The sequence below is a fragment of the Psammomys obesus genome, unplaced genomic scaffold, assembly GCF_907164565.1.
Source record: "Psammomys obesus unplaced genomic scaffold, mPsaObe1.curated_primary_1811, whole genome shotgun sequence".
In the NCBI taxonomy this organism is placed as follows: domain Eukaryota; kingdom Metazoa; phylum Chordata; class Mammalia; order Rodentia; family Muridae; genus Psammomys; species Psammomys obesus.
The window spans coordinates 14,269,797-14,287,237 of NW_026596085.1; the positions used below are offsets into that span (position 1 = coordinate 14,269,797).

Below are 17,441 nucleotides of genomic sequence, written 5' to 3' on the forward strand. Positions count from 1 at the left end.
TAGCATCATTCAAAATGAACCAACTAAATTTTAAAAATAGTTTAATTTTTTTTTAAAACCATTAAGGCAAAACTGTACCCTGAAATTAACTCTTTTACATTCATCAGTCTTATAGTAGGACATTCCAAACATACAGGTTCCCATAAATTCAGGATATAAATCAATACATATCAATACGTACAGTCAGTTCAATCTGCTATGGAGAAGACAAAGAAGACTTTTCTTTTTTTAAATTAATGTTAAGTTATAGCCATTTTCTAATTGCCTGGAACCAATCAGATCATAGGACTAAAAATTTCTATTTGCCCTTCTGTGTTCCCCCTGGATTCCTGATGTCTTGGGTATCCCTGTATCCACAACGAGCTGGGAAGTGTGAGAGGATGCTTGTACCTGCTCAACACTTCCTATTCAGGACTGCCCTTATCACAGAGGTCTGCAAGAATGGCACCGAGGACAATAGTGAACAGGTGGCAGGAAGCGGGCCTTAGGCCTTGCTTTGGAAATGTGTATGTCCTCGTGTGTGTCTGTGAGACCCTCTCCCCACAGGATCTGATATAATGGCATTGTGGATCTTGGAGGGTGTTACAAAGACACACCAAGGAGAAATGTGGCCAGGACATTGGAAATGACATAGAGACTCAGTGGAACAGCTCAGATTGCCTCAGTTCTTTGGTAATAATTCATAAGTAATAATTCCCTGAACAATGGGCAGCAAGTTGACCCCACAGGCCTAGTCGGTGGCCTCGATGGGAATACTGATGTCAGGTTGGTGACTTCTAGCCGGGGTTCAGGAAGGCCTAGTTGGCAGAGATAGATACCGATTGGCTTGTACTTGTTTAAAGGAAAAAAAAAAAGAATGTCTGGCAGAGCAGATTCACAAATTGGGAAGAGATGGTGCCTGGCTCAGGGGCACTGAGGGGTGAGCACGCGTGGGCAGCTGTGTTGCAGTTCTTTACTTGGGCTTCCTGTATGTCCAGCAGGTTTGAGAGCCAGGCTTTGAACAGACACTGCACTGAACCCTGACCTAGAAGATTCCAGGTGTTGGCGATTAGACACATGACCACAAGCTAGTCAACTACGTGTATCAGTGTTTAAAAAGAAAAACACAGAAATCACAGTCCTTTAGATATAGCTATGAAGATAATTCCTTTTCATTCAGTGCAGAAAACATGATGACACTTAACACGGACAATACTGGACATCATCCGAGAATAAATGCCAAGTGTCATTCATCTGTTGTGAGGTACACTTAGTTTCAGTCCTGACAAGAGCTGGCTGTGCCTTTTTTTTTTTTAAGTAAAATTTCCCAAAGTGACAATTTGACCAAGAAAGGGTCAACTACTCCCTAGTCTTTAGGGCCTGAATCTAGGCTCTATGTGACTTAAAAGCATAGCTGAGTGTCAGGGGCCTGGGAAAAATGCCTAAGTAGCTGCTGACAGCCAGGGAGCCCAGAGGCCCACCTGCCTCTGCTCTGGCCTCACCACTGCCAGGGTGACCTGTGCCCAGGGTTAGAGCATCTGTTTCACCAAATAAATGAATTTGAAGCTGGGTTTGGTTTGGGGGAAGAGGTGAGAGAAGAAGAGGCCATTATTTCCTTCTCTCTTCAGAGAACTGCAGGGTTTTCATATTTGACCCCCAACTGGGAAACTTAAATAAAAAGAGAGCAAAACAGCTTTATCTATGACATAAAACTTGATGTTTCTCCTTTTCTTGCCAACAATGGCACCTGACCACCACTAAGGTGTCAGGTGCTTTGTCAAGACATGATAGTGACCATGGGTGCAGTTTGGTCCATTTCTGGTTGGCACAGCATTCTCCAAAAGGTGCACCCCACTATGCAACCACTCTCCCTGACTAAAGTTCTGTTGCAGGAGAAAAGCAACGGACTCCATTTCTCTTATCTCAGACTAAGAAGTAGATGGGGCTGAGGTTTGATGCTGAGAAAATGTCCACAGGCTGGCGACTGGCCAGGCGGCGGCAGCCTCTCACACTCTGTCCTGATAAGGGGCCACAAACCTCTTTTTTGATAAACCAACAGGCCGATACACTGAAGCAAAACGAGAGATGCCAACACATTCCTCAGAGGAGGCTGAGTGAGGAACAAGATCCACTATTTAAACTGAAACCTGTTGGTGGAGGTTTTGTGTGTGCTGTGTTTTTAGGTAAAGACAAGAGCTGTCTCTGCTCTGAGTCAGGCTATTGCTCTAATATTCTTACCCTACTCTGGTCATGGTGTCAGCCATACTGATGTGCAGTGGGTACACTGTGGTGCCTGGTGGTTCATCGGGAAACCAAGCTGGCCCTCACCCCTCAGGCTGGTGGTGTTTACCCGAAGATGGGTTTAGGTTCCTGTTCTCACCCTTCCAGAGGATGTGGAAGGAGACCGGGACCCGCTTTGTATGCCGGATGAGCAGTTGTAGGCAGCTGCTGCGTTTTCCTAGTGTAACCCCATCTTGAAAGGCCACTCAAGTTAAAGACAGATAGAGTGAAGGTGGTGAGCTTTCTGGCTGTAGGAGGCCCTGGGACCAAAGGCTAATCAATCTCAGGGGACATGAGAAGAGCTTTAAACTGGAGTTCAGCAAGACATTTTTAAACCATGTGGCCAATGATGCAAGACAAAAATCCCCTTCCTCCATCCATCTGGCTACTTGAGAGTCCAATATGCCTTATGTCACGGTGTGCTGGATAAGGGCTCAAGGTAAAACACATTTGGAATCAGAAAGATGCGAGCTGGGTGTAGAGGAGCCCAAGGGCCATATTTTGTTTTGTTTTTCTGAAGGTCTGTTTCAAGGAACCTCCCCTGGGGGTTCCAGCAGAAAGGGGTGTTGTGCAGGGAGGGTCTGTGGAGTGGCCCCTGCAGACAGGATGAGCGACCTCAGTTCAGTAGATGACAGTAACCTTTGCATATGTGCGTCCCCTTTAACAGCAAATGTTTCTTCACTAGGTCACACAGCCTCTTGCAGATATCAGGAGGTGGGAAAGAGGGACATCGAGGCTGCTTGGTCCCCATCAGTCTCCAAGGAGTCTGGCACCAGGAGTTTGCTATCAGTGCTGGTTTCATACCCCTGCTCTAGAGCTCCAGGAACCAAGGTGGCACCCCTTATTGGGCTGTTGGCCGATACCACTGACACCTTGCAGACTATAGCTGCCCACCTCCTCAGTTCCTAAATGTGCCACAGTATTCAACCTGGCATGTCTTGGGTTACTGACCCCTTGAGAAATCTAACTAGGTGACCTCAAAGATCCTAGCACCATGTGGCCACATTGTGAATATCCTACCCAGTAATGAGAGTGCAGAAAGTCAGTGACTTTCAAGCCAAGGTCACTGTGGTCCCACCTGGCTTCTCTGGGGATAGCTTACTGGCAATCTCACGAGGCTGTGGAGAACGAAACCTTCGTGAACACTACTGAGCATCAGTTCAGATACAGACTGCCCCAGAACCTGTCAGTCATCTCTGTGGCCCATGCTGAAAGCATACAGCAAGGGGCTACTTTTCAAAACCCACTTTCCAAGGTCACTGGAGTGGCATTTGTCTAAAGTTCATCAGGAGCCTGCCCTCAGAGGGGACCAGTGCACAGAAGAGACTTGGCACTGGAATCCATCCTTTGACCCTCCAAAACCAGGACCAGCTCTAGCCCTGTAGGAAGGACCAAGGACTGGATATGCCATATTACGAAAAGGCTGGCTTCTTCCTGAATGAGCTCAACCTTCACTGGGATCATATATGGAAATGATTTGCTCTGCTTCTGATTGCGAAGAGCCTGGGCAGATTGCCTACAACGACTGTTGTCCAACAAAGCCTTTGACTGGCAGCAAGGAAGGAAGGACAGAAGGGAAAGTGGGAATGAGGAAGGAAAAAAGACAGGGGGAAGAGAAGGAAAGAGGGAAAGGGAGGGAAGAAGGAAGGAGGCCAGTAAGGGTGCAAATCTTGAAGCATACCTTGACCCTAATTCTCCCTTTTTCCTACTTGAAATGTCATGGCCTTATTTTTCTTTCTACTGTTTTTATAATGCTGACCTTGAACATTTTATCAGCATCAATCTTTTCTCCCCCTCCCCCCCCCAAAAAAAAAGGGCGGGGGGAGGTCTCACCCAGCACAGACTGGCATCAAGCTGACTTATGTATCTGAAAGTAACCTCTAACTTCTCTGAGGTTACCGGCATCTGCCTACCCTAAAGCAGCACCAGTGATCAAGCTCTCTATCCACTGAGCTATGCCCTCTACTCCTTGGCAGTATCCATCTCGACCATTATTTCATAAGAAATAGTGATGATGCCAGAAGAGCCAAATTTTCTAAAGATGGTGCAGGAGGAAGATACAACCTGATCTGAAATATGCAGCTATCCCCTTAGAGGGCAGGAGCTGGCAGGCCCATGAGGTCTGAGAAGTCTTTGTGCAACTGTTTCTCTTGAAGGTAGCCAGCACCGTTCGCCCAATGGGACTGAGAAAAAGGGACCTTACCATCTAGTTCTTTGAAAAACAAAAAAAAAAAAACAAAACAAAAACAACAACAACAGCAAACCAACCAAGGGCTGTGAGGTTGTTGGCTGGGTACAAATAGAAGATGAATGAAATCACACTCTTGTCTCTTGTTCCGCAGGATAACCAGCCCCCTTCAGCCTGGGTGGCGAAGTCAGCTTTTGCCTTCTCCACTCCAGGGAGCACCTCACCACCAAGACAGTTTTCAAAATGCAACAAAGTGTCATATTAAAGGAGCTGCCAAAGGGGCCTAGAGGAGCGTTTACAAATCTTTTGTGAATCTACCTCTGAAATCGCTGCCAAGCCCCCACGCTGTGGGTCTGATGTGAATAGAGCCACAGAACTAGCTGCTCGGGCTCATCCTGTCTTTGTGTATCAGACACTACCTCAAGCCTCCTGAGGCTTCTTGAGATGTAACTTTCTGGAATCTTCTACACAAATCTGAAAAAAAAATTTTTTTTTCCCCATGGGTCAGTTATATCCTCCAAAACAGTGGTCAGTAAAGAAAATGATGGGGCTGGGTTCTGATAGCTTATCAAACCATTCTTGAAATGTTCTCAGAAGTCAGCTCTCTCTCTCTTTAGAGCCATGAAACAGAAGGGGGGGGGTCTTTTCAATAAACTTTTTTTGCCATGTTTAACTGGCTAACCTTGGGCCGCACCTTGACTTATATAGGTTTGAAAGGTTAAAAAGTGCAGATTAGTTTTCGGGATTTACAAGAGTGCTCACAGCCAGAAGGACGGCAGGAAAAGAAGAGACTGCGAGGGCTTTGAGGTTACCTGTTAATTAATGGCAAATTATAAATGTGATGTAGAGAAATGTGCATTGACTATCATTGGGCCAGTTAAAATCAGACCGGGGACTGCCATTCTCTGTAATTGTCTGAATCCTATTTGTAGTCTCCATTCGAGGAAAGGCAGTCTTAGAAGTGCCCATTGAGAAAGGAAAGACGTGGGGAGAGCCTGCATTACTTAGGCCCAGCCCTCTTCACCTCCAAGGATAGGAGGGTGGTCATCCGTGCAAATCCTTGCTCTCCTGTTTGGGGCTGCAGACCTCAGAAGTCTTGAATGGTGGCAATGGCTGCCATCTCAGGAAAAATCAGTACATGTCTCTGTAGATCTCCTGCAGCAGCGGGTGCAGCGCTGCGTCCGACTCGGTCTTCTTGATGACCTGCACGAGCTGCGCATGCTCCGTGACCAGCTGGCGAAGGTCCACCATTTTTTGAAGAAGTTTCGGGAAGAGAAAGGTGTCATCCGGATGGTTGCTCTGGAGGTGGAGCTTGAGCACGTGCACGATCCCTTCCTGCAACTTCTCAATGTATCCTATGTTTAGAAGGCCAGGCCGATCTACGCTCAAAAGAAGAAAGAGACGTCTGAGAGCCACGGGTCAGTGGAGGAGCCAAGCGTTGCTGCTTCCTGTGGCCCCGCAGGGAAGGCGCTGAGTGACCTTTACATACATGGCAACCAGACCAGAGGTCAGATAGACTTTTCCACAGTCACTGCCCCTGATGAGGACAGACACGCCGGGCACTCCTAGCTCTTCAATGAGCCATCCCATAGTGCTACCCCAGACTCCCTTAAGGTGCAGCCCCTACTTTTGGATTTGTCTGACAATCCCCAAACCATGCCAAATCGTTATGTAGTATAGGAAACGGAAGGCTTCTTCCCGGGTGAAAGGCGTGTATTCAGCTTCCCATCAGCAGCTAAGAGTGTGACAAGATCAACAAGAATTTTTTGTTTGGCTTGGCTTTGGGTCCCCCACCCAACCCCCCAACAGACTTTGTCTGTGTAGCCCTGGCTGTCCTAGAACTCTGTAGACTAGGATGGCCTCAAACTCACAGAGATCTACCTGCCCCTGCCTCCTGGGTGCTGGGATTAAAGATGTGAACCACCACTGCCTGGCTAAATCTTCATTGTACATAGTAAAATAGATATAATAATTAAGGTTTTGTGTATGTCTTGGGGGGGGGTATACTATGTAGAGACCAGAAGCTAACCTTGGGTGATGTTCCTCTGGTGCTATCCACATTGTTTTTTGAGACAGGCTCTCTCACTGGCCTAGAACTCATTCCCCAAGTCTAGCTGTCCAGCCAGCCCCCACGGATCTGAGCATCTCTCTCTCCACAGCACTGGGGTTACAAGAGCATGGTCACACAGCCAGCTCTTTTTCTTTTCAGTGTGGGTTTTGGGTTTGAACTCAGGTCCTCATGCTTGTATGGCAAGCACTTTGCTGACAGAGCTGTCTTCCCAGCCCCATGACTAAGTTTCCCGATGGCGGAAGGCTCCACCCATGGGAGTATGTATGTAGCTCTGCACTGGCTTTCCACCCTCCCTGCCACTTCCAGTCACACAAAAAAGACCTGGCAAAGAGATTTGAGCCGTTTTTATGCTTTTCGGGGGCAGAACGATGCTTCCATCAGTGACCATGAAGGGCTGTGTGGCTTCCGGCAATTGGGAAGAATTGTCACCCGTAGGTCTATGCCAAGGCCAGGCAAGGTCAGCTGGGCTTACAGTAGGTGGATGACCTTCCTAGACTAGAGACAGGGCTATTTAAAGAAGTAGAATGCTGAACCAACTACCAGGGACCATAGAGCCAGCTTCCCCAGAGAGGCCTGGATCTTCCTTCATGGGGATTATTCCTTCTGGCAGAGAAGACCTTGACGCTGCTTCCAGAGAGCATGATAGTTCTCAGCATGAATTAACATCAGCATTAACAGCAACAGCACCTTGCCTGCACTTGCACTGTGCTTTCCAGACTATTAACTGCACAATAATTATAATATTAACAGTACAAATTATCACAGTATAATATGTGTATCTAGGATGCTTACATTTGATATAATTTTATGTTATCAGTGGAGCATGTATTTAAATTAATGCATATAATATGGCAGTATGTGTTAATGGATATATACTAAGAATGGAACTACAGTGTATAATAGGTATAATATTTTCACTCAGCTCTACTTGGCAATAACTTGGGCTCAGACACCATCCCACCCCGATGGTGCTCACTTCACTGTATCAGACCCAGGCTGGCACCATATTGACAGCCATTGAGTTCCTCCAGAGGAAAAGCCGGTGAGTGCCTTGACAGTGGCAGATCAACTTACCTCCACAGCAAATTATAGCAGCCACGAAAAGGGAAATGTCACTGTCATCCAGTTCTAGGGCATTGAACTTCATAGCAAAATCAAACTTGGGTTCCAGGATGTCACAGAATGGTTTCCTCAGGTTCTTTAGGAACTCCCGAGTGATGAAGCCATTGCCATACGCTATCAGCATCCCGTCTTTGTTCATCATGGAGGACAACATTGTGAAGATGGCTTCATACACACCGTACTTTAGCAAGGTAACTTGGTCGTTCAAGTCCAAGTTTGCAAAGCCCGGGATGGCCTTGGCAAATTCTGTGAGCTCGGTGACAGTCTCCACAGACATGCACTGGCAGCAGTGAAAGATCCGGACCTCTGCCTCCTTGTTTTGGATGCCATTGGCCACCATCTTGGCCACAAGTGTCTTCTCAGCCATACACAAGGTCTCCATGTCATGTATGACAAAAGGCTACAAAGGAAGGTGATGAAGTTAGTCAAGTGACTACTCTATGACAAGCTATGCAATCTTCTTAACCATCAATAAACTAAGAAGCAGCTACTGTGTCCAAACCCCCAAGCTTGGCGCTAGGACAATTCAAAGTACATGTGCAGTGCAGTCCTGTCCTTGGACAACTTCAAACTTGGATAACATAAGACTTTGCAGAAAGCTACAATATAAGTCAGAAAGATAATAGTTGTCAGGGCTGGAAAGATGACCCAGAGGCTAAGAGCACTTGCTGCTCTTGCAGAAGACATTGGTTCAGTTTCCAGCTCACAATTGTTTGTAACTCCAGTTCTAGAGAATCTAATGCCTTCTTCTGACCTGTGCAGACCACGGGAGAAGGTGGTACACAGGCAAAACACCCGTACACATAGAACGAAAATAAATGAAAATTTAGAAGATAGCATTTATTATGTCCTGGCCTTGGGTAAGGGTTTCAATACTAGGAAACAAAAGTTCTGGGCTGGAAAGATGGCTCAGTGGTTACAAGTGTGTACGATCTACTTTTCCAGAGGACCAGAGTTCAGTTCTTTGCATCCGTGTTGGGCAGTTCACAGCTACCTGTAACTCCAGCTCCAGGGGACTTAATGCTGTCTTCTAGCTTCTTGGGGCACTGCATTTATATGTATCCACACAGAGACATGCATAATTAAAGACATAAAACAAAAATCTAGAAAAAGAGACAAAAGTAACCCAAAGTGCTGGTTTTGGCAATGAAGTGAAGATGAGAATGTAGCAAAGCCCCTTTACGTTTTAATTACATTCGCCAGACTCCTAGATACTACTGGAATGGTATTAAGTAATTAATACCATTAAGTAATTCCTAATTTTATCATTTCATAAACTTTGAAGGTAACTATCATTACTTTGCATTGACTTTTGGATAAGCCTGCCATATGAATATATGATCATCATTATCGGACAAACAGGCAGGCCTTGTTCAACTCTGTAGAGTGAGACTTGGACCACCTTCCAGTGTGCCTTTCAGTGTAGAAAACATAAGCCTTGTCAGTGGCCTGTCCAGGAACAAGGGTCAAATCCAAACCCGGGTCTCTGTATGTTGTAGCACTATGACCTCCACCCGCAGGTCTGCCTCTATATAAAGTTTAGTGAGCAGTCCAGCTTTGTCATCACTGTGCATGTGTGTGATGGTTCATCTGGACTCTCAAACCGGTGAGATTCAGAAGCACTTACAAGATAAACTGTAAGGATATTCCTGGAGAGGTCTAACTGGGGTGGGGGACCCACCCCGAATGTGGGTGACACCATTCTCAAGGCTGGAGTGCCAGACTGAATTTAAAGGAAAGCCAGCACCATCTCTGCTTCCTGACTGTGGCCATAATGTGGCCAGCTGCCTCATGCTCTTGCCATCATGCCTCCCCTGTCAGGATGGACCAGACCCTCGAACTGTGAGATAAAATAAACCCAGCATTAATTCATGTTTGTCAGGTGTTCCATCCCAACACAGGGACAGACAACAAATAAAGCGACTAAAGGAAATTAGCTATGACACACCACATCCTTATAGGTACTGCTATACCATTCTCAAGAGACATGCGTGGAATCAGTCAGGATGTCCATTGACAGATGAATGAATATGCCCAAGAGAATATTCTTTAGTCATTAAAAAAAAAAAAGACATTCTCGTATTTGTGACCAGATGGACAGAACTGAAGGAAACAAATACTGTGTATTGCCACTCATGTGGGTGCTAAAAACATTAGCCTCAGGAACAGAGAGTAGGGAAGAGAGAAGGGAGAAGGATCCGATAATGCCATTGACCCCAGAGATCTTTATGTGTTTCATATGAAGTTTAAACTTTCTGGACACATGATGATAAAAATGTTTAAGCAGGTTGACAGTGAGCTCTGATTTTGTCAGTACACATTTTTGTACTTGCATCTAATTTTCAACCTGTATCCCACAAGTGTGTACAATTAAAAAATAAGTAAACTGCTTAAAAGAATCATCTGTTGCTAGAACACATGGTTTTGCAGTCTCTGTGCTCAGAGGGATTAAATGTCCGGAGTGCTGAGAAGAGCCAGTATTTGCCCTACCACTGACCAGGATTCATGTTTGCTAAGTATCAAGGGCTCTGAATTTTGTGACCCTCTATACCACAAACACACACCCACACACCCACACACGTAATGTCTATGCTGAGTGAGTACAGTCACTAATGAGGTAGCCAGGTATTGTTTTATCTAAGCACAGAAATGAAGCATCCCAGCCTAACTCGCCCTCCCCATGCTGGGTTGTCAAGAGCATCTTCAGGAACCACAGAATAGATGCACAGTCCAGGCATCTGGCATGTGCCTGGTACAGAGGCAGGAGGGCGTGTGGAGGAGAAGCAATTTTCTGTGAGGTGTTTAAGTTGAGCCTGAACATGTAATATAGCCCTGGATTGAAAAAAAAAATCTGATTCTATGAGAGGATTACTAAAAATGGCTCATTGTGGGGCTGGAGAGATGGCTCAGTGGTTAAGCACTGACTGTCTTCCTGATGATCTGGTCCTACTAAGCACCCACATGGTGGCTTACAACAATCTCTAAATCTAGCCCCAGGGGACCTGAACCCCTCTCTACCTCCAAGAGCACTATACACACACACACACACACACACACACACACACACACACACACACACACGGTGCAAAGATGTTTATGCAGGCAAAATACCCATACACAAAATAATTCAAGAAAAATGACTCATGGGCAAGTGAAAACATTCTGTGAGCAAAACTCAGAGCCAAGATGCTGAGCATTTTCAAGTCAGAACAAGGTGGATCACAACACACACACACACACACACACACACACACAGAGAGAGAGAGAAAGAGAGAGAGAGAGAGAGAGTTAGTTTCTCTAAAGACCTTAATGACAGGTCTGATTACCACTTTTTTGGGAATGATTTGGGAACAGTGATACTTCAGAAAAACAAACATGGAAAGTCTGATTAAAGGGACAATAGAAATGCAGTGGACTCACTATTTTATGGCAGGTGAGATAGCTTGGCAGGTGTTTGTTTTCAAGCCTGAAAACCCAAGTTTAATCCCTGGGGCCCACATAATACAAGAAGATTAACTCCTGTGGGTTGCTCTCTGACCTTTACACACACATGTGCATGCCCCACCCTCATACACACACACACACACACACACACACACACACACACACACACACAAACTAAGTTTAATATAATTTTGAGTAACTAAAATTAAATGTGTATACTGAGTAAGGACTGACTTTAAAGATTATTTGCAATACTGGAAATTGAACTCGGGACCTCATATATGCTGGAAAAGCTTCTCTAGCAGAGAGTCAGACCCTCGGCCCTGAGACATTTTTTTTTTCTTGTCATTATTGCCTAAGCACTCCAGCAAAGCAGTCATTTCCATAGCATTCACATTATGTCAGGGGTTATGAGCCATCAGAACGAGTTAACAGTTTAGAGTGGAGGTGTGTGTGATTCTCTGTGATTGCTATCTGTGGTGGTTTGAATAAGTATGGCCCTCATGGACTCATGTGTTTGAATGCCTGGCCCATTGGGATTGGCACTGTCAGGAGGTGTAACTTTGTTGGAGCAGGTGTGTCACTGTGGGGGTGGGCTTTGAGGTCTCCTATGCTCAAGCTATGCCTGGTATGGCACATGGTCTCTGCCTTTGGATCAAGATGCAGAACTGTCGTCTCCTCCAGCAGAAATAAAAGTGGAAAGCAAGAAAATAAACAGTCAGGATTTAGAGAAACACAGTGAGAGGAGCTGGGGCCTCCCAGAATATTTGACATGACAGGGAGTCTTCCAGAAGGGGGCTGTGGGGCGTAGGGGGCGTAGGGGGTGTAGGGGGCATAGGGGGCGTAATCATCAGGAGGCGTGATGATTACCACCAGAGGGCATCTCCAAGGACAAGGACAGCCTCAGCTACATAGCTCACAGGGTAAAGCAAAATGAACAGCTGGGCCCCTGCTAAAAGACAGTTAAGAATTCTGGCTTTCAGGGTTGGAGAGGCGGCTCGGCAGTTAAGAGTAAGCACTGTTCTCCCGGAGAGCTTGAGTTCGGTTCCCAGCACCACACTGGGAAGCTTCCGATGACTGTTACTCCAGCTCCAGTGCCCTCTTCTGGCCTCTGTGGGCACCCCCACTCGCTGTGCACACACAGCCCCATCTACACATGACTGAAAGTATAATAACTTGGGGCTGAAGAAGAGATGGCTGCTCTTCCAAAGGACCTGGGTTCAATTCCAAGCACCCACATGGCAGTCCACAACTGTCTGTAACTCCAGTTGCAGGGTAGTAGATATCCTCACCCAGACATACATGTAGACACCAATGCACATAATTTTTTTTAAAGTACAATAACTCTTTAAAAATTCTAAGTCAGGTTGGGCGTGGAGGCACATGCCTATTTTCATAGTAGTCAGAAGACTGAGGCAAAAGAATTCCATGAGAATAAAGACAGTACTGGGCTAGTAAGAACTTTTTTCTCACACAAAAAGCTGAGTGTGGTGACACAGGCCCCTGATCCCAACACTAAGGAGGAAGGAGGATCTCTGTGAGTTAAAGACCGTTCTGGTCTACAGAGCAAGCTTCAAGCTAGCCAAGCCTACACATTGTCACCCTGAGGACAGGTCAATATGGTGACTAGACTTTTTATTTTTTAAGTTATTTACTTTATTTTATATGCTTTGGTTTTTTTGTTTTCTTTTCCTGCATGCATGTCTATGTGAGAGTGGCAGATCTTGGAGTTACAAACAGGTGTGAGCTTCCTTCCATGTGGGTGCTGGGATTTTCCTCTGGAAGAGCAATCAGTGCCCATAACTGCTCAGCCTTCTCTCCAGTCCCCAAGTTTTTATTTTTATTTTTTAAAGATTATTTAATTATGTGCTTGTGTGTATGTGTGTGTGTTTAAGTGAGCATGTACATGCAGGTGCCCAAGTAGGCAGTTATGAGGCCTCACACCTAGACATCTAACAAGCTGTTAAAAGGCCTCTTTGGAAGCCGGGTTCTATTTTGGCCACTTTTAAATCCAGAAGAAAAAGTCCCAAGAGATGTTTTAGCCCTATCACCTGGGTCCTGGCCATTTTCTGGCTCATGTGTCTGAAATCCTAGGGGCTCACTCAAATCAGACACAGGGTCCAGAAGGACACCAATAATCTTATCTGTCTCCTCAGCCCCTGCTCTCAGCTAAACCCACCTTTCCCTACAACAATGTGGCCTACCGGAAGCTGCCTCCAGGCTCCCATTCCTGGACCAATTCTAGGAGGGCTCTGGCCTCCACTTCCTCTGATAGGTCTTTTACAAAAAGGGACTTGATCTCTACTTTGAGCAAACTAGAGGCTGTTAAAAAAACAAACAAGCAAACAAAAAGCCCTTTTGTTAGTCTGGTTCATTTGTTGTCTGGGAGGATTACTGCCTCTCTCTGCTAACATAAGCCTAATCCTGGAAACTCCTAGCCTCTGTACAATCTAACCTAGGCCTAGAATGTTTTCAGCCTCTGAGACTTATTGCTGAATAAGCTCGCCCTTTCTTGTTCTATCTGAGCTCTGGGCTGGCTGGTTCAACTCAGCTGTTCTGGCTGAGGCTCCTCTTCCAGCTGACTTATTCAATCTGGCTTTTCTCTTGGCCTCTGGATTACCCTGCTTGGCCTCTGAATTGCAATCTTTCCTAATATCCTGGCTTCTTCTCATTCTCTGGCTCATTCACTTTTCACCTGAGTTCTCTCTGTCTGCAACCTGTCTCTCTATCACTGTGCTGGCAAAATAGCCTCCTCTCAGTCTCTGTGTGGATCCTTAAGTAGCTTCCCTTTACTGCTCTCTTCTCTCTTCTGAGAGTTGGGCTTATCTTATTCTGTCAAGTCTTTCTCTGATTTGTCACTGTTTCTGCCACTCAATTAGACATCACCTTCAAACATGGGTGCTTCCTTCTACAAACTAACTTTGCCTTCAGTGTTTGGGCATGTACCGCCATGCCTAGATCTAAGCTTTTCTTTACCTGAAACTTGCTCTACACCAGGCTGGCCTTGAACTCAAATCTGTTTGCCTCTGTCTCCCGGCTTAAAGCGTATTTGTATTCCAGCCGGATCACACAGACCTAGAAGGTCTTTGGATGTGATATCTTGCCGGAACAGCCATGTTCTGAATTAAAATTCCTCTATGAGAGGCTGCTTGGACATACCACAGACAAGCTTTCCTGTTCCCAGTGTGGTGTAAAGCAGGTTCTGTGGTTGCTCCTGCCCTAGTAGACCTGTAGGACAGCAAGACTGCTTTATGCTGTTGGCATGAATGCCCATCTCCCCCACCTCACAAGTTCAAGTTCATCACAGCCATGCACTTTAACCTGCTACACACAGTTCTGTGTCTCACTGATGTTCTGCTGGGCCTTCCTGGGGCTGTTAGGTCGTCCCAGACTAGAACCTGACAGTCACTGAGCATTGCACCATGGGGCACAGGCCAAGTTGAGTGCATCAGGGCTAAACCTTGGCCTCCCTGAAAGAACTCCCACCTTCAAAGGTGATTGCCTTCTAAATATCATAAAACATGGGGCTGGAGAGATGGTTCCGAGGTTAAGAACACGTGTCACTCTTCAAGAAGACAGGTTCAGTTCCCAGTACCCACACAGGTTCACAACCATCTGTAACTGCAGTTCCAGGAGATCCAATGACTTCCACAGGCTTCTGCATACATGTGTTTCACAGACATACACTCAGGCACACTACACACACACACACACACACACACACACACACGCACACACACACACAAATGGACACATACACATGCACACACAAAATAAAAATTTTAAATCTTGCAAAAGGCATAGCCTCTTGATGCCACTGCAGCAAGACCAGAATCCTACAGAGATACTAGGACAATGAAGCTGGTGGCAGGCGCTCTGCCACCTGGACATTTCCCAGGCTGGGCACAGATGGAAGAGGAAAGATAGGGTCTCACACTAGAGCAGCGCGTTCTGGGAAGCTGGCCAGGAGGCTGGGCAGGAAGGGAAGGCCTGGCCTCTGAAATGACTCGAGACCTGGAGGTAGGAGGTGATTCTAGCCAAATGTGGGGTCAAAAGCAGCAGGATGTTGTATCTAAAACTGGTTCCTGCATAGATATTTGTGGTTGAAGCAGGCAGTTAGTTGCCATAAGCCATTAACGTGTGTATGTGTGTGTGTGTGTGTGAGATCTGTGAGATACACACACACACACACACACACACACACACACATGTTTGTATGGTACCCGAAGGTGTAAGTGGACAAAGGTTGATGTAGGTTGTCTTCCTCAGTCAGTCTCTACCTTACCTTACTTTTTGAGATAAGTTCTCTCACTGATCCTGGAGCTCACTGATGCAGCTAAGTCCGCTGTCCAGCAAGCTCCAGTGATCCTCTTGTCTCTCTCTCCACAGTGCTGGGACTTTTTCTGTATGTGCTGGGGATTTGAACTCAGGTCCTAATGCACTGTACTCTCTGAGACATCTGCCTCCCCAATCCCCATTCTGTATTTCTCATATAGTAGTCCCTAGCCCTGGACTACTACTCTACCATTCATTTCCTCAACTCTGACAGAGGACGGTGGGCCCCTCTGAAGAACCTTGTGGTGAAGAAAACGGAGGCAGCTCAGCAGGGAAGCAAATCAATATCCAAGCAGAGTGTTGGAGTATCAGTAGAGTCGACTCTTACGTTTGCTCTAAGTCTCGAAGTTTGAGAGAGAAATGAAAGGTCTCAAGTGGAAATTCTGATTTATCTCATTTGGGGTTATCATTACAGACATGTAAATTTTACCAAGTGATCCAGAAAGCCTCTAATTCAGGGGTTCTCAATCTGTGGGTTGTGACCCCTTGGGCTGTATATTGGATACCCTGCATATAAGGTATTTACATTACAATTCGCAGCAGTAGAAGATTGCAGTTATGAAGGAGCAATGAAATAATTTTGTGGTTGGGGGGGGTCACCACAACATGAGGAACTATATTAAAGGGGAAGAGCATTAGAAAAATTGAGGACCACTGCTCTAATTGGAAAGGGGTTCTGGGACCACCTGGTGTGGCATTTGCTGGAACCTTCTAAAATGCCTCAGCTCATTTCACTGAAGAATTCACCGAAGAATTAAAAGACCCAGTAAAAAGAAAGGTCGGGCTTGCTCATTAAAGTATGCAGCTTGTAAAATCTTTCATTTTTCTGTGGTTAAAAATTCTAGCTTGTAATTCCCAGTGAGGAAGCCTCCAAGCTACTCATTACCATAAATTAAACCTGTCGTACCAGGCACACGGGAAAAAGGCAAGAGTCCTCATGTGCCAAGCAAGGGCTGGTCCCTTTGTAAAAATGGCTCTTGACACCCTTCTATAGTGCACAGAGGCTTATCCAGCTGTGAGACTATAGTGGGTCATGGGCTAGGCAAGCGTTACAGGAGTTGCAGACACAGGGCAGAGCTGAGATATACCGGTTACTTCCTGTCAAGCCTCCCCAAGACCTGAGCCATCATGCTGAAGGAAAAGCAAGAAGGTGACAAAGAGGCCAGATACAGCTTTGGCAGAAAGAATGACAGCGTTTTGAGTGGGGAAGGATGGGCTTCATTTCTGGCCTTAAAATAGGGATTAAAACACACTTAAGGAACACCCCGATACTAGGTAAGGTATTAACTAGATTATTTTTGTCCTATCAATTACACAGTCTTTATAATGCCACAGTTGCTAGGAGCTGAGGCAAGCCCAGGCGAGAAGGCAGCTGTTGGTGTGAAAGTACATCTTAGAGCCTCAGAATGACCTCATGTATTTCCATGGCCATCCCTTGGACTTTGGGATAAATTCTATTTCCTACACTGGACAATGCCGGGGACTCCAGCTGACATCTCACCAAGAGATACTTTAAGGTACCAAGGACAGAAGAAGCACCTACCGGGTTGTTGCTAGTCTTTCCTGCGAGTATGACCCGGGCCTTGACCTTGTTCATGTTGAAATTCTTCAGGTAGGCCTCGTGGATTCTCTTGGCCAGAGATTTGAGGTCCGCAGTTTCCGAATTTTCCAGATCGTGCTCACAGGTAAGGATTTCTGCTTTCAGTTTTGCTTTCTCGGATCTTGGCATTCTTCCAAAACGAATTGCTGGAGTTGGGGAGATGTAAAATGATCAAGGCACTTGATGCCCAAGGCAGAGGCGACAGGTAGAATAGAAAGTTCACACAAGGAATGGAAGGCTAAACCCATTCCTCATTATGACTGAACTTCCTACCAAAGAGATTGAAAACAAAACCAAGCACATGGCTTATCGGGGGGATGGCTTGTTCTCAGGTAGGCCATCAGCCAAGCTGAGGGGAATAAAAGTAAGCTATCTATCTATCTATCTATCTATCTATCTATCTATCTATCTATCTATCTATC

General features: G+C 45.9%; 1 protein-coding gene across 5 annotated transcripts in view; it reads right to left on the reverse strand.

Moving 5' to 3' along the window:
• Positions 1-24: 24 nt before the first annotated feature.
• Ppara (peroxisome proliferator activated receptor alpha) overlaps positions 25-17,441 on the reverse strand; it is a 67,031-nt gene continuing 49,614 nt past the window's right edge. For 4 of the 5 annotated variants that reach the window (XM_055626886.1, XM_055626885.1, XM_055626884.1 and 1 more), the window contains 3 exons: positions 16,963-17,165; positions 7,593-8,040; positions 25-5,826 (listed from right to left, as the gene is read on the reverse strand). In XM_055626886.1, coding sequence (XP_055482861.1) covers positions 5,579-5,826; positions 7,593-8,040; positions 16,963-17,165 — 899 coding nt within the window. In that variant the 3' untranslated portion in view covers positions 25-5,578. The other variant, XM_055626888.1, reaches the window with a different exon arrangement.